Source organism: Porites lutea, chromosome 3, assembly GCF_958299795.1.
Source record: "Porites lutea chromosome 3, jaPorLute2.1, whole genome shotgun sequence".
In the NCBI taxonomy this organism is placed as follows: domain Eukaryota; kingdom Metazoa; phylum Cnidaria; class Anthozoa; order Scleractinia; family Poritidae; genus Porites; species Porites lutea.
Genome location: NC_133203.1, coordinates 18,701,721 through 18,725,357, shown reverse-complemented (window position 1 = coordinate 18,725,357; position 23,637 = coordinate 18,701,721). Strand labels below are relative to the sequence as shown.

Sequence of the window (23,637 nt, the reverse complement as noted above, 5' to 3'; positions counted from 1 at the left end):
ATTTTTGTGTGTACGATGACGTATCAACAGTGTGGAAATTTGATTGGTTTTTTCTTGCAGGATTCCTACCACCCCCCACTTGCTTTCCTACAGATTCCTACGAAAGGAATAATCGTCCATTATTATTATTATTATTATTATTATTATTATTATTATTATTATTATTATTACCTACAACATATCTCTTTGAAATCCATAAAGACCACTGACATGAATACTGATTTATTATGTTCACTTATATGTGACATCCTGTTACTTGGCAAGGTGTTTTAGAAAGGAATAGGGAAAAAATCACCTTTGCCATCAGGGCAAGTGAAAAAAATGCACGTGGTATGGTGATCATTACAATTGACATAATTTGTGATCTTCTGAAAGATTAATAATAATTTAATTATTTATTGCTGAATCCAGAAATTTGTTTTAATAATAATTGATCAGCTGCCAAAATGGATACCTTAATATATAACCAGTCCAGATTACCCCTAAATTAAGGGACAGTTGTGATGTCATGGAGCTATTGTTCTTGAGGAAAATGGCAGATAGATTACCTAAATGACCATAGTCACTGTTTCGAAGCTCTCAGGCATATTTTTAAGACTTTTCATGAGGCATGAAGAATTTTTTTAAGTGAACAGCAGACAGATAACAGTAAGCTTAATTGGGGTTTAAAATTCAAGTTTACTGTTCACCAGACAGTATCATGAGATTTATTGTTGTGTTTTATTTGGGTTTGTTTGTTTTGCTTTTCTTAAAACTTATAAATATGGCTTTAATTTCTCAATTGATTAGGATTATTTTTTATAATCACTGGAATAATTGTTTCACAAGTTGTCCACCTCCCTCGGCACCTAAAGGATGTGCATGGCTGGCCAAAGGAACGTGCGAGAACGGCTTTAACGCGATTCGGTACGAGAAAAAAAGGACACGTTCACAAGCCCAGGAAAAGCACCTAAAAAGAAAAAAAAGACAGAAAAGATAGATGACACTGATGACAAAGTTCAGGCAGATTCAAAGCCAAAAGATTATCATCATTATCGCTATTGCCCGGTTGATGGGTGTACTTCCTTGGTTAAGAGAATTACACCTCACTTAAAGAAGGTACACAACTTGAAGGCAGGCTCTGATGCCTACATCAGAGAATTGTCAAGAGTACAAGGGCCGATAAAAGAATCACACATGGCTCCATATCATAAACGACCAAGAATGTCTGACCCGGAAGTGGTGGTCATCAATGACGAAGACGATGAAGAAACACTGGCTGAAGAGGTGGGAAATGTTGATGGCTCAGTTGATTCAGAGGCAACCATACCACCAGCTATTATCAAATTCGAAGCCTGGCTTCAGTCGGCCGATGGAGGGAACCTAGACAAGATTACATGTAAGAAGCATCGAGTCCAGATTTTTAAGATTCTGAGAGTGATTGACAGCAACCAAGATTTGGCTTGTCTATTGAATGAAAGAATCATCAATGAAAAATTCATAGAAGGCTTTGCAAAGAAAGAGTACCATCCGAAAACTACCAAATCGTATCTGATGAGCCTTCGCTATTTTTACTCTTTTTGCTTAAGTGAAGCCACTGGCATTGAAATCTCTAAAGAGAAACTCCTTTCTTTAAAAGAGAAGCTCGCAAGATGGTCTACATCATTCCGCAAAGGGTGTGATAAACGGCACTGGGAGAAGATGGACGAGGACCTCCATTCCTTAATCTCTCCTGAACAAATTGCAGAATTTGAGAGAAGTGAAGCCTCTAGAGCCGCCATATGCCTCTTGGGTCAGTTGTCAGGTGCGCATTCAATAGAGATTACCCAAACCCAGTACACTCTTATTAGAGATTTTTTGATGGTTGAGATATCAGTAGACAATGCCAACAGAGCTGGTGTCATTGCAAATATGCTTTTGGAAGAATTCAACAGAGCATCAAAACATGATGACGAAAATGTCATCCTTGTTAAGGCCAGTAAAACAGTCGCAACCCATGGTCCAGCCAGAATTGTTATGAGCCCAAAATTGCATAGCTGGATGAACATATTCGTCCGAGAAGTACGTTCCAGAGTTCCTGGTGTTTCTAGCAACTCTAGCAAAAAGGTTTTGTATCGTGGAACGGAGAAGACCTGAAATCCAGTCAAGTGAACAAGGCCATAAAATCTTTCTGGAAGAAAGCGGGAATGACGGGAAGTCCTTCTTCCACTCTGTTCAGAAAGTCAGCTGTGTTGAAAGTTCACAACACCAGCCAAGGTGAAGAAGCGCTTGGACATCTTGCCGATTTGATGGCCCACAATATTGACATAGCGCGCAAGTTTTACCGTTTACAGGAGAAGTCTAAATCATCGGTTAAAGCCTCGCAGCAGCTACGTAATGTCATGCGTGGGCAAGTTCAGGAAACCTTTGATCAGCAGAAAAAAGATTGTCAAAGCAACCCCAGCCTACCAGCTTCAGAAGATTGTGCGTCTAACTTGAATTCAAAAGTTTCTTGGAGTGCCGGTATGGAGGCATTAATAAAGAGTGTTTTCAAAGATGAAATCGAGAAAGAAGCTGTTTCCGTAGAAGACGTGAGGTCCAAAATTTCCAACCATCCACAACTGGAGAATGAAGACCCAAAAAGAGTATTGGACAAAATAAGGTCACAGTGGCGATTCAGAAAGCTTCCATCGATTTCCACAGAACGACCTGCAAGTCCACCCTCTGAAGTGGAAACCCTTGAGCAACGTATAGTGAGAGGACTGCCTGATGTGGGTGGAAGTTCAAGTGATATCATACCACCCACTGTAGGAAGTAGTGTCAGGAATGTATTTTCAGACGGTGACGTAGAGAAAATTCGAGTTAAATTCGCCGACATGATTAAAAAGTCATTTCCGATTGTGAAGAAAACAATAAAGGAAGCCCTCGAAAAGGACGCCTGGGGAAAACAGCTGATCAAGAAAGTGTCCGTGGATACGATTGTAAATCGAATTAAATATGAAAGGCGCATTCACAGGAAATAAACTAGGCCGTTGCCAGCTGCCTATATAGAAAAATAGCAGAACAAATGCTACCACGTAAGTTTTTACACATTCGCCTATACGCTTACTTCTATTTAAAGCAAAGTCTGGTAAGAAGCATAATCTGATCCAACATCATCCTAAACATAGTGTTCACCCATGCAACATTGCTGGGTAAGTTGGACGAGCGTGTCATATCGGTTTACCAAGGCTTCACGTCATGATCGTTCGTTTGTTTGGTGTTTGTATAGGCTGTACGACCAAACCAATTTTTTTTTATTTCATACTGATTTACCTGTTTATCAAAAATTCCTAAAATCATTTTCTCTCAGGAAAAAAAATATCGTAATTATCCCAGCAATATTAAACCTAGCGCAGGAACAACCACAGTGACGAAATTTGATACGAATGTCTTCTTTCTTAGGTGAAGGGCGAAGTTATATAAAAAATGAAACCTTAAGAGACTTTGTTGGGAAAGGTAACTTAAGGAAAACTACATTTTATCCGTATAACACTCTTATCATTCACCTGGCCCAGTTAAAGTGAAAAAACGTGACTGTTTAGTTGTACCCCACGAACTTGTTCTTGGTTTTTCAGTTATGCTACTGCCTTCATGGATACTAGTTTATGCTTGCTAATACACCTTGTGAAAAATCCTTCCATCGGGTGCAACTATAAACTTTAGCTCACCAGTAAAACAGTGCAGACGACTAAGTTCTTCGTTACTTTGAAAAACTGTAATAAATAGGCGACTTTTATCCCAAGACGATTAAGCCAGTGTCCAGGTGACCTAAAACATTTCACACAATGCAATGATTTTATGGTATCTCCAAAAATATAGTTAAAAATAAAGCACTGTTTGCTCATTTTGCAGAAAAAAAGACGTCGAACCAAGTAACCACTGTTTTGGTTGTATTGGCAAATAAATTTTTAAATTTTCAATAGAACAGTGAAAATGTTTTCCCCCTTTTTACAGGTATTTATAATGAACATTGCCGTTCCATGTTATATATTGCACTTGTGCAAACAACTCAGCAGGGGCCACCCAAACATCATTATCAATAACTGGGCAAAGGCCCTTTTGTAAATTTAATTAAAATTGTTTGTTAAAAGCGCCTTTCATGAAAATTGCCTTATATAACCAATGCTTATAAAACTCCGTTGCTCCGTTAACTCACTCTTAAGTATTAAATTTCAAAGTGTCAGTAGCCCTGGTTGAGTTGGCTGCAATGTAATAAAAGTAATCGAATTCTCAAATTTAGGCATAAATACGTTGGGTTTCAAAATATCTGATAGTGTTACGGCTGTAAGAGCCCCCTTGATTGATAAACTGTTTTATATCATTATTGAAAATTCTATGCTACAATGCTATTATTCAGACAAGTTTCTACGTAGACTAGTAGACTTTGCATTTATACACTGTCAGCTGACTAAGTTGCACCGTTTGAATACTATAATATTTATGAATAGTTCTTCATCTTAGTATTGCCCTATGCTGTAATTCGCAATCTCAACTTTACCTAGAGTTTTGTCCATGTTGTGTTAAAGTAAATTTATTCAAGTTACGTTTTTACATTCTGCTCCGTCTATGCCGTTATGTGGCATAATTTGAAGTTTGAAAGACGAGCAGTAAACTGAAATGTTGTTGTGAATGGAAGACATGCCTTGATCCCCATTGGTCTTTTCTTTATTCACAGTCCTTAGGAAGGTGGAAACATGCTTTTAGTTAACTCATTCAAGAGTCATTCAACCCTGAACCACCCGTAACTGCTTGCGCGGATCCATGCCCCTTGTACCGCTTGTGGTGTCATCCGTTTTAAGGATCACAGAAATTTTTGACAGGGGGAAGAGATCCTTCAAAACCAAAACCAGATGAGCACTATTCAATCAAACAAGCTAAGCAGGAGAGGAACGCAATTTTTTTTTGTTCCGCTACCCATCAGGCTTCAGTTGTTCAAACGTCGAATAGCACTATCCAACGAATAAATCCGGGTAAGTATTAGGGAAACCAATTCCACTATGCAGTGGATGTCACGGAGTTTTGTGTTACTTTTCGCGCGTGACATCTTTTGACCTTAGATGTAGCCGATCACGTTTCGAACACGTGATCATGTGACACTTTGAACGGAGTAGTTTTTCGATTTGGAGAATTGTAATTTTGTGGAAGGCACGTGTATCGGTTTAGAAGCCCGTTACTTTTGTGGAACCCTATCGTTTTTGGCAAGTGTATCGGAATAGAAGCCCGTTACTGTAGAGATATATTGGTTTCGAATAAAATCTATCATATTTGGTCCCAAGAGCCGGATTTGGAGTCAGAACTAGCTGAATTATGCCTGGAAAACTAGCGAAGAACCTGAAAATACGTGCGGCGCATCGCTTACACGCAAGGAAAATTCTTTCATCAGTCGATGAACTTCTCATGGATTACGATGGGTCTCATACCACTAAAGACAAGATAAAACGGATAACTATTACGGTCAATGAAAAATTAGCGACCTTAAAGACCTTGGACGAATCGATTTTGGCCGCAATCGACGAAGGAAATTTAGAACCGGAGATAGAGGAATCTGAAGAGTTTCGCGCGCGAATTCATGGCGCCCTTGTCAAGTTGCAGAAATGTGAAAATTCTCATGGCAAACAAGAATCGCCTCAAGGAAGTCAAGGTGGGTCTGTTCCATCTAGTTCTAGTAACGGTGCGAAGCTACCAAAACTACACATAAAAAGATTTGCTGGCGACCCAAAAAACTGGCAAACATTTTGGGATTCGTTCTCGTCTGCAGTGCATAAGAACGCTTCGCTAACCAATGTTGACAAGTTTAATTATCTGCGAAGTCTATTAGATGGCCCAGCTCTAAATTCTATCACTGGATTACCATTAACTGAACTGAACTATAAGGAGGCTATTGAAATCTTAACCGATAGATTTGGAAACAAGCAGATAATTATTAGCGCTCACATGGAGGCCTTACTCAAATTACAGCCTGTGAATGCCATGTCTAACGTTAAGGGAATCCGAGCTGTTCTCGATAATTTGGAAATTCAGGTTAGAGGTTTACAAGCACTGGGAATTGATTCTGCACAGTATGGAGCTCTTTTGATTCCTATATTCATGGAGAAGTTGCCCGAAGAATTGCGATTGATTGTCAGCAGGGAACATAAGGATAACTGGGAGCTAACTTCTGTAATAAAAGCTGTCAAAAATGAAGTGGAGGCCCGTGAAAGGTGTGGTATGAATACATCTGTGGAGAAAAAATCCCCATTAAAGAAATCGTTTAACCCTGGCAATGAATCAACTGCGAGTGCATTGTTGAGCGGAAATCGTGGGGAGTTAAACTGTTTGTTTTGCAAAGGAAATCACCGAGCGTCTGAGTGCCAAGTTGTAACAAGAAGAGAAATTTTGAAGAAACAAGGGAGGTGTTTCAATTGCCTGCGCCGTGGGGGGCACCTAGCCCGTAACTGCGACACCAAAATTCAGTGCTTCAAGTGTAGTGGTCGTCACCATTTGGCAGTTTGTAATAGTGGTATGGCAGACAGCAGTAATATTCCTGCTGGGGCAACAGCCTCACCTGCATTGCATATTGGTTCTGGGATGCATGTTTTCTTACAAACTGCTCAAGTAAATGTCTCAATCCCGGGGAAGGAACTCTCTCATAGTCTCACTGTACGTGCAATTTTTGATACTGGAGCCCAGCGATCGTCTATCAACCAATAGGTAGTAAATACCTTGAAATTGAAAACTGTCAGGACAGAGAGACTGAAAATTGCAACATTTGGGGATCAGAACCAAGAGCTGGAAGCTGTCAACCTGGTCGAACTTTCTTTAACCAAATCAGGAACAGACTTTAAAACAACATTGAATGCATTTGCAGTCCCTCACATTTGTAATGATTTACAAGGTCAAGATTTGGAATGGATTAAAGAAAGATATCCCAACTTAAAAAACATTGAATTTGCTGATGTGTGCCCTGCCAGCAATACAATGCAGATTGATTTGTTGATTGGTTCAGATTATATCTGGGATTTCTTTGATGGCAAGTCAGTAAGGGGGGAGGAGTCAGGTCAGGGTGGACCTGTGGCTGTTTCTACCAAGTTTGGATGGGTGTTGTCGGGTCCGGTGGAAAATCTCCCGAGGGAAAAACTTTCAAGTATTCAGTTTTCGTCGACTCACGTGTTGAGGACGGAGTCAAGGGTTGTTGATGATACGCTGCAAGGGGATTTGGATAGATTGTGGGATCTGGATTCTGTCGGCATTCGAGATAAGGATACTGTTCTTGAAGCCTTTGAAAAGAATTTGAGTTTTGAAGATGGCAAGTATCTGGTCCATCTACCTTGGAAGGAGCAACATGGGCTGTTGCCAGATAATTTTGAGAACTGTGTGGCAAGATTGAGCTCGCAGCTTAAACGTCTTAGAAAGGATCCAGAGATCTTGAAAGAATATGACTCCATCATACAAGATCAGTTGCAGAGTGGTATAATTGAGCAAGTAGACTGTGCCAAGCGTCCTGATGTTAGAAGGGTGCATTATTTACCGCATCATGGGGTGGTACGCCGGGATGCCCTTACAACCAAACTTCGTGTTGTTTTTGATGCGTCGTCAAGGCCCAGCAGTGATAGTCCAAGTCTTAACGAATGTCTTTACTCAGGACCAGCCTTAACTCCAACAATCTTCAATGTTCTCCTCCGGTTTAGAGAGAAAAGAATTGCACTTGTAGGAGACATTGAAAAGGCCTTTCTCAATGTGGGAGTTGCTGAAGAAGATCGTGATGTCCTGCGATTCCTCTGGGTGGACAGTTTAGAAGAAGAGAATCCCGGATTGATGTTATATAGGTTTTGTCGTGTGGTGTTTGGAGTCAATGCTAGCCCTTTTCTTTTGAATGCCACTTTGAAGTATCATATCAGTCAATATGAGGCTGACCCTGGGTTGGTTCAGAACTTGTTGAATTCATTTTATGTGGATGATTTGGTGACAGGAGAAAGGGGTGTTGAGGAGTGTCTGTCGCTTTATCAGAAGTCTAAGAAGTGCCTATTGGAAGGTGGGTTTAACTTGCGAAAGTGGATTTCAAATTCACCTAAATTGCTTGAATTGATTTGTGAGGACCAAGTTGGGACTGTCGGAACTTGTGCTGTAGTGGAGGATACAGAGTCTTATGCGAAAACTACTGTCAATCATTTGGAGAAGCTTGATATGAAGGATGAACACAAGGTACTTGGTGTCAATTGGAACTGTGTTACTGATGAGTTCATTTTTAAATTTGAAGCCTTACTGAGACTTTCAGAAGACTTGGGGCCGACCAGGAGAAACTTGTTAAAGGTTACTTCAAGTTTCTTTGACCCCCTTGGAGTACTCAGTCCAATACTGGTGGAAATGAAGATTTTGTTTCAGTCTCTTTGCCAGGAGAAGTTTGAATGGGATGCACCACTCCCGGAGTCTGCCCGGAAGCAGTGGAACAGGTGGCTTCAGGACTTGAGAGAGGTGCAGCAAGTGTTAGTACCGAGGTGTGTGTATGCTGGATTAGAGGAAGGTGTTACGTCGTATGTTATTCATGGGTTTGGGGACGCTTCAGAGAAGGCTTATTGTGCTGTTGTTTACTTGGTTCTTGAAGTGAGTGGTGATTTTTTTCCAGTTTTGTTGTCATCCAAAACCATAGTGGCACCGCTGACAAGGCAGTCTATCCCTAGACTCGAATTACTGTCTGGGGTCATCTTAGCAAGATTGGTGTCCTCAGTTAAAGAAGCCTTGGCGTCACAGATTACAATTGATAAGACACACTTGTGGCTACACAGCAAGACTGCAATCTGCTGGATAAAGGGTTCGAAGGAGTGGAAGCAGTTTGTGCAAAATCGTGTGAATGAAATCTTGTCTTTAACCGAAGAGAGCATGTGGAACCATTGTCCTGGCATTGAGAACCCAGCGGACATAGGATCTCGTGGAGAAGGTGCGGCTAAGTTAAAGAGTAATGTGTTGTGGTGGAAGGAACCATCGTGGCTGTCGAAGCCCATGAGAAACTGGCCCAGTTCTGAGGAATGTTCAGAAACAATTGCTGAAGAGTGTTGCGTAGAGATGAAGAAAGGCCAAGCTATCGAAGCAGTTGGTGAAGCGGTATTGTTAACTACAAATGGAATACCCAATATGGACACTATTATTCCGATCACAGATTTTAGCTCCTGTAACAAGTTGTTTCGTATTACAGCTTTGGTGTTGCGCTTTGTGAAAAATTTGAAAATCAAGGCCAAGTTGCTAAAGGAAGGAACTGTTTACTTGGGAGAGGTTACTGCAGAAGAACTTGGAAATGCAGAAGTGAAGTGGTTAAGAAGTGTCCAGAAAGAATTGAAGTCCCAAGCAAATTACAGCCAGTTAGAGCGAGACTTTGGTTTGTACGAAGACAGTAGTGGAGTCATAAGATGTAAGGGGAGAGTTGCTAATGCTGATGTACCACATGAGACGAAGTTCCCAGCCTTACTACCAAAGAATCATTATCTTTCAACTCTGTTGGTGAGAGATGCTCATGAAAGGGTGCATCACAATAGGGTAGAGCTACGCTAGCCCAGCTGAGAACCAGATTTTGGATCGTCAAGGGACGACAGTTTGTTAAAAGAACACTGGCTAGCTGTACAGTTTGTCGCAGATATGAAGGGCAGAGTTACAGAGTGCCTCCTCAAAGTGACCTACCCGAGTTTAGATTGAACCAGAAACCTGCCTTTACTTATGTCGGAGTAGATTATGCTGGACCTTTGTACATTAAGGTGTCAGGACAGTCAGCGTTACAGAAGGTTTATGTTCTCCTGTTTACTTGCTGTTCTGTGAGAGCAGTACATTTAGAGCTTGCTACGGACCTGTCGGTTGATGTATTCATCCGTTGCCTGAGGAGATTCGCAGCTAGAAGAGGTTTACCAGAACTGATTATCTCGGACAATGCCAAAACGTTTAAGGCTGCAGATAAAATTTTGAGCAAGTTATTTTCTTACCCAAGAGTCAAGAAATTCCTGGCCAGTAAAAGAATTGACTGGAGATTTAATGTGGACAGAGCGCCCTGGTGGGGTGGCTTTTTTGAGCGATTGATTCAGAATACAAAGAGATGTTTGCGGAAGACACTTAGGAACGCTAAGTTAAACTATGACGAATTACACACTGTTCTCGTCGAGGTTGAGGGAACTCTCAACTCTAGACCCTTAACTTACGTGTCGTCAGATGATCCTGAAGAACCATTGACACCAAGTCACTTGATGTATGGAAGACGAATATTATCACTGCCGGAGGTAACAGGAAATCGACAAGCCTCACTTGACCATACAGTGTCGTCGGAAGACCTCCCAAGAAGACGGAAGTACTTGGGATTGTTACTGGAACACTTCTGGAGGCGCTGGAGCAGAGAATATGTTAGAGAGTTAAGGAACCTGCATCGGCAGAAATCCAGGCCTAGATCCAGTATTGCTGTATCTGAGGGAGATGTTGTTACCGTTTTCGAAGACAATCTGCCCCGTAGTCAGTGGAAACTTGGACGAGTGGAGCAGTTGATCCATGGTGCGGACGATCGCGTTAGAGCAGCTGTAGTCAAGGTTATCAGTAAGAGTGGTAGACCTGTAACTATGAAGAGGCCAGTGCAAAGGCTGTTTCCCCTGGAGATACCTGTCGTGACTAATGATGAACAACTTCGGGAGGAGCAGATAATTGAAGGCATCAGGCCACCCAGGCGTCTTGCCGCTCGGAATGCTGATTACATTCGGAGACTAGTTGACCAGTGATTCGACTGGTCAAGGGGGGAGTGTGTCACGGAGTTTTGTGTTACTTTTCGCGCGTGACATCTTTTGACCTTAGATGTAGCCGATCACGTTTCGAACACGTGATCATGTGACACTTTGAACGGAGTAGTTTTTCGATTTGGAGAATTGTAATTTTGTGGAAGGCACGTGTATCGGTTTAGAAGCCCGTTACTTTTGTGGAACCCTATCGTTTTTGGCAAGTGTATCGGAATAGAAGCCCGTTACTGTAGAGATATATTGGTTTCAAATAAAATCTATCATATTTCGCGCGAAAAGTAACACAAAACTCCGTGACAGTGGATAGAGATTTATTCAGTGGCTAGCATTATCCAACCGTTGAGCAACGGGGACCAGCACTGCATTCCATCTAATCCCACCTTCCCAAATAAATTTTCTTACAAGTTCCGCAAACGAGAAAACGGGACAAGATAAGCAAAAAAAGGGAGGATGACCCAACCCCGACATTTTGCTTTTTACGAATGCCTGGACCTTGAAAGTTGACAATTAGCATCAAAAACAAAAGGCTGCGAACTACAGCGTTTAGGTGATTTTAGTTTCGTTTGGCCTAAATGATATAGACGTCTATATTTTTGTCTTGGATAAAACAGTGATAAACAGCAGGATTTGCCTTTCCTCCCTTTTTTTATATGAAACGTTTCGCCAGAAAAAATGAACCTGCCCACTAGCTTTAAAACTGAAGGTACCTTGGACAAAGATTCCATGAGCAAATGGGTTAAAAACAATTGTTAAAATAGATCATATTGGTCGGGCGTTGAGTGACAACTGACTATTTTTTTTTCTAGCTACTTTAACATTTTATTTCCTTTTCTGTATGTTATGTGGCAAAAATGTGATTGGCTTTAGTTGCGTCGGATGGACTAGTCTAGTAAAAGACAAAAGATTTTTTTTAAATAAACCTCAGTGAGTAATTACACAAAACGGAAGCAATTCAGGCTTCTCAGGATGTCCAGTCACCACAAAACATAACCTGACTCGTCGTGCTTTCTAGATTGTCAATGTTCATTTTTCAGACGTCTATAAAAGATATGGAAACAAATTATATTGAATAAATTTTGACATTAAGAATAATTTTCACTCATTTAAATAGCACAGGGTTCTCATTAGGTGGTAACTAGGTGGACTTCACCTCTAAGAAGAAAGTGACAAAAGTTTCCTGTACTGGCTATGTTAAAAAAGTGCCCCATTGTTACAAATATTTCCTATGAAGTGACAAAAGTTCCCTATTAAAGTTAAAAAAAGTGTCCCATTGCTACAAAAGTTCCCTATGAACGTGACAAAAGTTCCCTACCAATGTTACAAAAGTTCCCCATGTTACCGAAGTGCCCTTTTTTCGTTACAAAAGTGCCGGTTCTTATGGCTCTCTCTCTCTCTTTCTCTCTCTCTGTCTGTCTGTTGCGGTTTGCAGTCAAGGCCAAGTGCTGAACTGTCCTTTTAAAGTGATTTATTTGCATGCCAGGAGAGCACTATTAACACATAAACCAACCTAAAAGGTTAGACGGGGTGCCCTTTACATATTTAGGTTAGGTATTATTAACCGGCAATATTACAGTCTTAAACTGCTCCACTGCTCGTTATTATTAACCCTTTAAGCTCCAAGAATTACCAACCACAACTGTCCCCTACTAGTGTAAACCTCTACCAGTGGAGTCATAATCAACATTGATAGTTTTGAGAATTAAGGAATTGTTAACCTATTGAGAAAACGTGTACTGACCTTTATATGAATGCCCTTTGCCAATTCTTTTCATTTAGCAAATGTTTAAACATCAGGCTGGACTATTTTGAATGTGGGTTTTGGTCTTAGAGAGTCTACTGTAGTGCTCATTAGGGCTTCAAGGATAAATTAGATGTTGACAGTATTTGAATTGTATAAATGCAGAGTTTTACACAAGTTCTTGCTTCTTGCTAGCATAAACTAATTGCCAATAAACGAGCTTGGGCGCTCTAGCACTAGGAGGAGGTATCCATGACAACCCCGCAAGAGCCCCCCTCCCCCCTCCCGGCACTATCACACTAAACAATTCAGTGCAAGGCTGTGGTCTAGCAGAACCCAGTAGCTAGTGGCACCTAACTTTTGTTCTCGGGCGACTAGAAAATGTTTGCTTTTTCATACAAATTCAATGCTGGGCACACTGGATTTCACAAGTTCAGAGCACTGGGCTCCTTACATTTTTCCTACAGCACAGCCTTGCAGTGGAATGCTTACCAACCAACAGTTACCTGCCCCAGACCTAAAGAGAGAGGTAAAAACACAGCACAAAATGGCAAGCAAGCAACAAGCTATTGACCACGCCAGAAAATACCATAACATATCATAATGCTCTTTGTTTTTTCACCCCAGAATGTTGCATAAGCATTGTTTTCAGTTTCTCTTGAGGCCATTTTAACTCCCAAGATAAACTCTTCTGGAGTGGTCAATTGCAACAACACTTTGCGAAGAATCAAGCAACTGCGTATACAAGTCACAAGGTGTCCCTGCTAGAGAAATATGCGATTTGCGAGTTCCTCCGGGCCTCTGCTTCAAAACGAGGGTAGGTGCTCAGACTTTGACGAGGGAATCCTGTTTCATTCTCATGGAAATACAACTCATTTTCACAAGAAAGGTTGTGCACCTAGCATCATTTTGAAAGTGAGGATTTTTGGAACTCAGAAGTGGCCTATTGTATTAGATTTATTGATTATAATTTATTTTGTTAGTAAAAATTCTAACTGAGTCGCATTGTCCAGCATTATGCTACAATATAGTAGTCCCAAGAGAATAACTGTTGGTTTTAAGTTGACAGTAGCACACACATAATATAAAATGTAAATTCATCCAGTGAATGAAACTTTTGAGCATGGATCGGAGCCCAGTATCAAATTGTCATCTTTTAACGACAAATGGGAAATTTTATTGAAACCACGTGACAAGTGTTTCGGCCAAGACAGCCACTGAAGCACAATCAGATGCCCATAAAATTGTTATATCTCTACCTTTCTCTCGAGATAAAAGATTTTGCAGTCGTAGGAGTAGTAATATATCTTTATTGCGCCTTACTCCTCAAAGGGAGGTATTGGTCTAGTTACAGTATAGTTTTTCATTACTACAACAACTTGTAGAGAACATGAACGGAAACAACAAATTATACAGCATATACCATTCCGGTAATAATTATACTATAATTTAATAACTAATCAATTAGATTTTTTTAGTCAGGATCTGTTTGCTTTTTTGCAGAATTTTTGTGTTCAAATTTCGCTTTATGAAAAGAACGCACTGAATCAGTGTATAGTTCCAGTGACTTACTTTATGATTAAGCACGGGATTTTTTGTATCAACTTATGTATAGTAAATTAAGCATCTTTGAATTTGAAATTGGATTGTTACTCATGTCGCTCGAAAGTGTATTACATATATCAAACATTAAGACCATTAGCTTGTAGCTTGTATTTCCATACAAGCTTTTATTTTCTGAGATATTTTTCTATTGAGTAAGAAAAACCGTCATGATTCGTGAAAAGTAGGCCATTAGCATAAATTTAACCTTAATAACTGATTATTATCTGTTGCTTTATTGTGTACAGCCAATACTTGATGATAATGTTTTGAAAAATAATCAGTTGAATAAAAATTTGCAAAGATGTGAATCTGTTTGATTTTTGTTCTCTCTTTTTATACATACTTTCGTTTCTTGGGCAGACAACTCTGTGCCAGAAATTAAATACACAACAACAACAACAAGGAAAACAAATTGAAAGGAATAGAGGTGCAATTTATCTATTATCCTTGTAACGTTTGATGTATCTATATCTCGGATCATTACATTACATTTCTCCTGTGTCATATATGATGTCTCTCAAAGGGGAGACCGGGCTTACTTCACATTTGAAATTTTTATTACAAGAGTTTTTGGCACTCTCAAACAAAAGTGGGTGACACTGGCCAAAGAAACAAGGTTTCAAGGTTGATAACATGCTTGAAGTAATCCTCGCTTATTGATATAAGGCTGTAATTTACAAGAGATAGAACTCTCAGATTCTCATATGCAGCAAGTATTTGCAGTATGGGATCAACTGATGGTTGAACTAGGAGATGAACGTTTCCTCCTATTTCCAGAACCCTGAAAAAAAAAAAGAGAAGGCATTAATTTCATCATCTTCATCATCGTCATCATCATCAACGTTATTAATATTGTTATTATTAATATATACTATCATTATTATTATTATTAATATTATTATTATTATTATCATCATCATCATCATCATCAACCACTACTATTATGACATCTGCGCAATGACTGCAGAAATTCCATACTGACGACTTGTCACTAAATGTTACTAAGACAGGGAGCAGAACTGGAAAATAAAAGAAACGAAGAATTGGAAATGAAGTTGCTGATAGTGTTAGGTTTTGGGCTAGGTTTTGTTCTCATTTTATTTATCCGTTCTTCCTGTTCGTCCCCTTTCCTCATTCCCGTGTTTGTCGTTTTGGAGACATTCGACTGTAGACCTGTTTGCATTACATGTACTTTAAATAATCGCCTCCCTTGAATAATCGCCACCTTTTAGGGCGAAAAATTAATAATCGCCACTGGCTATTATTCAAGGAAATACGTTATTCTCAAGAGTTCAAACACCTGGGTTGTCTAGGCATTTCAGCGTTTGATGTTCACAAGTTTCTTACGGCCTGTTTACGTGGAGGTAGGGGGGAGGGGGGTAACCCGCCTATCCATATAATCTCTCATTTCAATTTGATCACGTTTACATGATAGGTGGGGTGACCCGCCACATTTTACCTTACCTACCTGGAGTCCCCCGCCTCCATGTTAACAGGCCCTAATTTATTGGCGCTAGAAACTGTATTATTACCTACCTAAGACTCTTCAGCCCTAGCTGGTTAAGTGTGTCAAGACTTGAGGACTGGCAGGAAAGGTAAACGTTCCTTGCAGCGATAGCTCTTCAAAATTGGGTTGTTGAGCGAGCAACTTTGACACTTAAACAGACGTAACGTTCTTACAATTGCTGATATCCAAGTACTTCAAATCGTGACCTGAAAGCGATTCTAACACCTGAAAAACGATAGGCCATGTGAGTATGAGAAAGCGCAGCCTTCCACACAGACGTTCTAAGGGGGTCTGCCACGCGTCCGTGATGAACCCCTAATAACGTCTGTGCGAGAGGCTGGAGAAAGCAGGGCGACTAAGACTTTTTCTAAGAAATTCTTTCTGAAAGAAAGAGAATGAAAGAAAGACACAGATCGCCTGGGGTTTAAAGGGAATCAGACACATAAGAAACGGTGGCGGACGAGGCTAGCTTGACCAATACTGAACTATGCCTGCATCCTGTCAAATTAAACCTGGTCATTTTATGTCTATCCCAGCTTTAGTTTCAAATAAAGGACTTGGAAAAAGGGAAGTTTTTTTCCTGCATTGATGCGATCGGAAACGGAACGGCTGAACGGCTGATAATTTATTCCGAACGGATTGGTATGACGGCTGAACGGCTAGCGAAAAATTTCGAACGGATGGTAATCACGTCCGAACGGCTAAAAAAATGTTCGAACGGTAGACCTGAACGGCTGAACGGCAGGAGTAAAATTTCGAACGGATAGTCCTGAACGGCTGAACGGCTCGTCAAAACCTTCGAACGGATGGTAATCACGGCTGAATGGCTAAAAAAATTTCGAACGGTAGACCTGAACGGCTGAACAGCAGGAGTAAAATTTCGAACGGATAGTCCTGAACGGCTGAACGGCTCGTCAAAACCTTCGAACGGATGGTAATCACGGCTGAACGGCTAAAAAAATTGCGAACGGTAGACCTGAACGGCTGAACGGCACGAGTAAAATTTCGAACGGTAGACCTGAACGGCTGAACGGCTCGAGTAAAATTTCGAACGGATGATCATGCACGGGAGAAGGGATTGTCATGACTGGCTGCGAATGGAACTAACGGATAACCATTAACTGTACAACGGCTCATGTTCTAGCAATAATTATTTATATATTGTTTCATTCGGATTGTTAATGACTGGCTGCGAACGGAACAGACCAAAGATTAATGTTTATTACTTTCGCTACGCAAACCGCTCGGTAAATGTCACCTTTACAGCGAAAAATGCCTTAATACCGCCAAATGCAAAGATTACTCGTCAACGCGTCGCCTGAGGGTCGTGGTTGTTTGCCGAAAACATGCCACCCAGTCCATTGTTTACTAAAATTAAAACACATACTCTTTTAATACTGCTATTCAAGTTTTTTTCCTTCTACTTCTGGCAGCTTCACTTGTTATCACAATGCTATCCCACAATGACTTTTTTAGACTTTCAAACAGTTTTTAAAATCAAAGAAACTGCAAGGATACATTGTTGTTGCTCATTCAAGCATGACTCTGAGCTGCTCTGCGAAAACTGGCCAAATTTGCATAGAGTTCTAAACAGCCGTGACAGGTAACACAACATGATTACAACAGCCAATCCGTATCAATCACTTGGACATGTGGGCGCGTTGTCGTGACAACTACACTGTTAACTCGCGTGCCACTCATATTTGCAATTATCAAACTCTAAGGAAAGACCATGGCGGAATGCGAGTTGGTAGAATATAAACAAACTTGTTCTAGACAAACAACAAAAAAAGAGCGATTAAACGCTTTGATGCTTTTAAATAAAAACTTGCTATGGCCATCACAAATGGAAAACGTGAATAGAAATAATGTTAAAAAGCTCAAATCACGATGAATAAATCGGCAGCGGTAAGTATTTTTGAATATCGAATTATGAATGAAAGTAAAGCTTGCATCATAGCAGACCGTTTTGAAACTAATTAATTGCATAGCGTCACGTTGCCAGAGAAAACTGCGAGATGTCACGCTTGTCATGATTCTCACCCGTGCTGGCCAACAAGCAACAAACCGTTGCTTCATAGAACTATGCCATAGTTGTACACTGTTCTTTGCAAAAAAATCTAAGGTCTTTTAAAAAATGACGAGAGTTTTGGTTCACGAAAAATAAATCATCAGATAGTTGACTGAGTAGATGTTGGTCACGTGCTAGGCAACGAGTTTTGCAAGTGACTCAAATTTCATTCGCGATCAGAAAGATCAGAAAGTGTTACTGGTAAAACCCTTTTCTCTTCGTTTGGTAGACTGTTTCCCGTGATTCTGGCAGCGGGTCATTAAACGAGTTAAATCGCCACTTCCACCAATAGTTTCTTAGTAGTTTACCTGGGATCAGAGGAACACATTTTCGACTCAACAATTGCGGTGAAACAGTTGTTTACTCGAGACAATATTCTTTAGTAGACTTTTTTCGGTCGGTTCTGAATTTCAGGCTTGGTTCGAGATCAATGTTACGTTACGGCAAGAAAGCAACGAAGCACGGCTAGAACAAGATTTCGCAAACTACCATTTTGTGTCTTCGTTTCGCAAACGACCGGCCACAAGGCACTGCATAAGGCCATCTGAACAGCGTAAAATTAATCATGATCCAAGGCGTTTGAATGAACGGTTCCAAATGATTGAAGTTTTGAACGGGTGGATAATTTTTCTGAACGGATGACCAAGTCGTTCGAACAGATTCAAATTTTTCTGAATGGGTGCCACAGCCGTTTGAACGGATAGACAATTATTTTTTCTGAACAGATGGCACAAGCTGTTCGAACGGATGGATGATTTTTGTGAACGGATGACCAAACCGCTCGAACGGATGCACATTTTTCCGAACAGGTACACTAGCCGTTCGAATGGGTGGGCAATTTTTGTGAACAGATGACACAGCTGTTCGAACGGCTTGATTTCCTTTTTAAACGGATCGCCCAAGCCGTTCGAACGGATGGAAATTTTTTCTGAACGGATGAGAAACGGCTTGTGAATGGATTTCCGTTCGAAAACGGGAAGCCGTTAGTGTACGTTTTCGCGTGAGAGGTCACAAATGAATGTCCCGTGGAAAACCCAGGGACACTAGCTAGTGACGCCAGGTAGTGAAGTTCAAAGTGTTATGGCAAGGGCAATTACCCAAAGTCAGTGTCTTTTAGACTCTTTGTAGACTCTGGTTGCAGACACTTTATTTTCTTCTTCCTTAGAATTCGTCTCGCACTTTGCGCAAAATGCCGCGTTTACCTTGCTTGGTTTATAAACGCCTGTTATGCAGGTTATACTCCAACAACTATCGCATCACATTCATTTAGAGGGAAAATTGGCAAAAGTTAACTTTGTGGGAGAGGGGTGGTAAAATCAACAGTACGCAACTCACTCCTTCCAAAACACGCAGCCTTTAGTATCCCTATACCATGGCATCGATAAAGCACTGTCAATTTATTCAGTTATTTTGTTGGTATTAGATGCTATGCTTATACTTTATAAAATGTGAATAGTTGGACGGATTGAAACACAATCACTGATATAGAGGGTCGATTTGAAGAAATTACGTAACAAATACCTTAACAGTCGACTACCTTTACAGCGGACACTTCGGAAACCTCGAGTCTGTGTCCCTATTAGCAATTCTTTTCATGAGAACAATGTTATATGTCGTTTTAAATGTTACAATGAGAATGAACTCCCTTTATGTTATTAAGAAAAGAAAAAACCTGGCACCAGTTGTTTAAAAGCACTATCCACTGGATAGTGCAATTGGTTTCCCTATAAACACTTATCCCTTGGATAGTGGGATAGTGATTTATCCAGTAGATATCGCTATCCAACTTTTGAACAACTGAAGGCAGTTGTGAATATTTCTTGAAACATCGTCGGGGATGCCGCAGACCTTGCGGTTTGCGGCGCCACACAGAGCCTTAATCCTATATTCACATAGATAATAGAAATAAGGTCTTTCTATTATCCAAGGCATTTTTAATGTTTCTTGAATGTGGACAGTGTCTGGAGTATCCTGCACAATGACAATGAAGCAATATTACAACTTCGACATTGAATTATGGAAGGATTTCGCGTGCTTGCTTTTATATGATTTAGTCCTCAGAATTGCCATACATGTACCTGGAATAACATGGTTATCCTCAATTCTCTCTTTTTCCTTTTTAATCCAGGTCAAATAGGTTTACAGTTTAATTATCATTCTGTCAATATGGATAGAGAAGGTAGCCGACCACGTGGTAAGTAGTTAAATGTATTCTTTACTTCTTCTAACAAGTGGTTGACAAAGTCGATGCAGTTATATATGCAGCAAATCTACGTACAGCAATTCTAGTTATTCTATTGGCACTTTAATGCCCAAAAAACCCGGGGGTATTCCTCGGAATCGATGGGGGTCTGCCGCCCGATTTTTCAAATCCTAACCCTATTTCAGAGCAAACAAAAAGTCATTTTCCACACCCGTTTTCAGACCTGGTCTTTGCAGGTTAGGTCTTTGGCAAGAAAATAATGTCATCATTACAAAAAAATTAAGGAAATAATTAAAAGATTTCTAAAATCCACCTCAAGAGATTCCTGCTCTCTAACACTATCCAAAAAAATATATGTAACAGTAGCATTAACTATACAAGTTTGAATTGCATGGAAACCTAGCCATCTAGTGTGCTAATATTCAAACTGACATTTTTACCTTGAGGAGGTTCGAAAAAATCTATGAGAGCATTTTCTCACTTATACAATTATACATCTGAAAAATGTCTTATAAATTTTTGTCTTGGATAATCATACAAAATATATTTATAGCTGACTCAAGTTTTGGAGGTCGGAAAGGGATATATTGATTGAGTATGGCCAAAATCCCCACGCTACCCAGGGATCTACGTATTTACCGACTTAACGAAAACCTCCCGTGATCTCCATTGTGAGACAAAATCTTTTCTCATTCAAAGTACTGTTTCCAACAAAATATACCCTTCCAATTTTTACTGGTCAATGTTATGGTAAAACACTTTCTTTCATCATGTAAAATGAATGAACTGCAGCAACATTGCTTTTTTGTGTAGCTGTTATATGTCAAAATAAAATTCAGGTTAAAAATTTTTAATCTGTGTTGATTCTCTATTTTCTTTGTCCTCTAGACATAGAAAATTAAGAATCAACCTAGGTTAAACATTTCTAACCTGAATTTACATGGTTCCAGTCTTCCAGCCAAAGAGATCAAATACCCCACCTCAACCCCCCCTCCTCGCCAGCAATAATAACAATCATAACATCATTCACTAATATAATCTCTGTTAATAGCGTATGTGTACATCTTTTCTACCTCATGTATGGTATTTATTTATATTACTGTGTCATCAATCAATCACGACTGCTGACTAGATCTTGGACAGATTTAAATAATCAGTATGGAATTTTGGGCCTGAATTACCGATTTATGTACCTCGAAATGCCTCTCTCCTCTCTTGGGAATCATGGAGAGATGGTTTGTTTAAATATAAGCTGCCATTTAAACCACTAGACAAACTCATTCAAGGATATTAGACTTAAGGTTTTACTGTGTCGTTTGTTTTACTATTTTTGAAGAGCATGTCATAGACATAGACTGGTTCAACGAAGAAATAGATAGGGAAGACAGGCTAGAAAGGGAAGGAGAGGCTGAGGAACAAATAAGAAGAGAAAGGGATTTAAGAGAACGGCTGAGAGAGGAAGATATTAGAAGAGAAAGGGAGAGAAGAGAACGGCTACGGAGACAAGAAGAGATAAGAAGGGAAAGAGGAAGGAGGCATCAGAGGCTAACAAGGGATGCTGGCAGAGCTGAAGGAAGAAGAAGGGAAACAAGAAGAGGAGAAAGTAGGAGGGAGAACAGAGTCTTCAACGGAAGACAAAACAGAATAGGTAAGTTTGGAGCTTATAAGCAATAAGCGAGTTTCATATTCCTTGGCAGCTTAGGACAAGTGCTTTTTTTTATAATGGTATGAAAGACATTCTTTGAAACAATCAACCAAACACTTGCACATCAGCTACAAACTAATACAACCATAATTATTTTTGTAAATATCATATAAATATTCATTGTGTTATGACTTATCAGCAAAGACCTTGGCATGGGCCAACTAAGCCACCGAGGAGAGTAGGTTAAAAAAAAGGAATAACTAGGATAAATGTTAACAATCTTCAAGGAAAATAATATTAGAACCACTTGTGTCTGAAGAATAAGATGAATTTATAACTCATGCTATTCTCCAACAAGGTGTTTGATGGCAATTGTGTTTGCTGGCTCTTGGTGCAACAACATGATGCATCATAATTTTGTTTTCATTTATTACATAAAAAAATATATGATTTTATCACTTCAGTTTGCCACAAATGCAGAGTTTACGGGCACATTCGGGCTGAGTGCCCATCAAAACACGATCCAGTCAGCATGCAGCCAAGACAAAGTACTACAAAAGCCCCAACTATAAATAATTTCCATTTTCATGCTGCCCCAGATAATGTCAATTTTCATTAGGTAGAAATAAGGCCGGCATTGAGAAGACCTTGATTTGATTCAACTTAAAATCATTTTGCTCTTATGCAATTAGATATTTTTAAAGTATAATTTCCTTTAAAAAAGAAAAGAGGTTTGTTTCAAAACAAGGTCAACCTCAACCTCACATTCTTAAGGAAAGGATACTGATAATGTGTAATAGACCTATTCAGCTAACTCAATGTTGTACCCAATTCAAATCTCCCAGGGTTAAGATTCTTTGTGTATTGTATTTGCTTTATTATGTGGAATTCACATTTAAATGATATGGAAATTCCTGAAACAAGACATTTTATTCCCAAAGGGTTTGAATTGGGTACAACATTGAGTTAGCTGAATAGGTCTTAGGGCTATTATTTGGATAAGTCATGTGGTTAGTAATTCTATACAATTATATGGTAAGTCAATTAAGAGGATATTTCTATGTTCATGTTCGCCATCTTTTATTATTCCTTATTATTAATTTGGTAGTTTTTTCTAGTATATTGGGACAAATTCTTGTGTCCTGGGTTCTTAAGGTTGCTTCTTGTTTATGGTTTTAGAGTTTCACTGAGGTAATGGGTAGAGGCAGATCAAAAGAATACATTTTTTTATTTGCCAAAGCTGTTGTATCTTCAGATAAGTTAATTTCTAACTTCTTCTTTTTGCTTTTCCTGATTAAATTTCTCCAAGATAGTATGTTTTAGTGCAAAGACAAAGACATATCAGAGACCTCAAGATACCCAGCCCAAACTGTAAATGCTGGTAGAAGGAAAACAGCAGTGTCTAAATAAAACAGGAAAAGTTGCTATTGTAACATCTGGAGCCATTCAATTTAATTATCCACCCTCCCTTCCCTCCCACTACTGATGATGGGTTTTTGGTCTGACCCTTCAGAGAATTGTTTCTGGGTTTACCTCCTTCAGAAATTAGCATTTACTGTTAGATACCCAGAGAAATAATATTATTTTCGTTCTTTACCCTTCAGAAAATATGTTTTATAGTACTCTTTACAAGAAAAACTGCATTCAACATGCCTATATTGATGATCACCCTCTCCCTTTACCTCTTCAGAGATTTATGTATTCTTGGTGTTTGCACTCTTTTGAAAATGACATTTGGGACGACAAACCCCCTCAGGAAAACCCCTCTCCTAGTTTTGACCCCTTCAGAAAATCTCATTTATAGAGCCGGGGGGAGGGGGGGGAGGTGGGTATAAAGGGGAATGGCCCCGGAAAAATCATGATGGCTTTTTTTGTTTGTGTGTGAAACAAGTGTGGGAAACAAGTTCACCCACCAATATCTATAGGTATATCTTACGGTCCCCAATTATTATCTTGCTATGGATTATTTTGCCATTCACCAATTTCAGAAAATTATATTTTGAATTTGCTCTTTAACCGTTCAACTGAACTTCAACTGAACGCATGAAGGATTTCACACATTTTCCACACGACTCCGCCAGCAGCCAGATCACCCTAAATTATACTAAACCCATAGCAGTGAAGGAAATCAT

The 23,637-nt window shown here is 39.7% G+C and overlaps 1 protein-coding gene and 2 pseudogenes across 1 annotated transcript; 2 read left to right on the top strand and 1 right to left on the bottom strand.

Annotated features, from left to right (window-relative positions):
• The first annotated feature begins 2,019 nt into the window (after positions 1-2,019).
• LOC140931792 (uncharacterized) lies at positions 2,020-2,981 on the top strand (annotated as a pseudogene).
• Positions 2,982-5,307: 2,326 nt separating this feature from the next.
• LOC140931791 (uncharacterized) lies at positions 5,308-10,721 on the top strand. The gene is made up of 3 exons (XM_073381526.1): positions 5,308-6,594; positions 6,691-9,471; positions 9,555-10,721. The coding sequence occupies exons 1-3, from the start codon at positions 5,308-5,310 to the stop codon at positions 10,719-10,721; spliced, it is 5,235 nt and encodes a 1,744-aa protein (XP_073237627.1).
• Positions 10,722-14,564: 3,843 nt separating this feature from the next.
• On the bottom strand, positions 14,565-19,747 carry LOC140931790 (uncharacterized; annotated as a pseudogene).
• Positions 19,748-23,637: the final 3,890 nt, after the last annotated feature.

What these genes read in the sequence shown, in the direction of transcription:
- LOC140931791 (XM_073381526.1), top strand. Translation starts at nt 5,308, where the DNA reads ATGCCTGGAAAACTAGCGAAGAACCTGAAAATACGTGCGGCGCATCGC. An exon ending in TTTTCTTACAAACTGCTCAA is followed by an intron (nt 6,595 to 6,690) that starts GTAAATGTCTCA and finishes ATCAACCAATAG; the next exon opens with GTAGTAAATACCTTGAAATT. An exon ending in ATTATCTTTCAACTCTGTTG is followed by an intron (nt 9,472 to 9,554) that starts GTGAGAGATGCT and finishes TGGATCGTCAAG; the next exon opens with GGACGACAGTTTGTTAAAAG.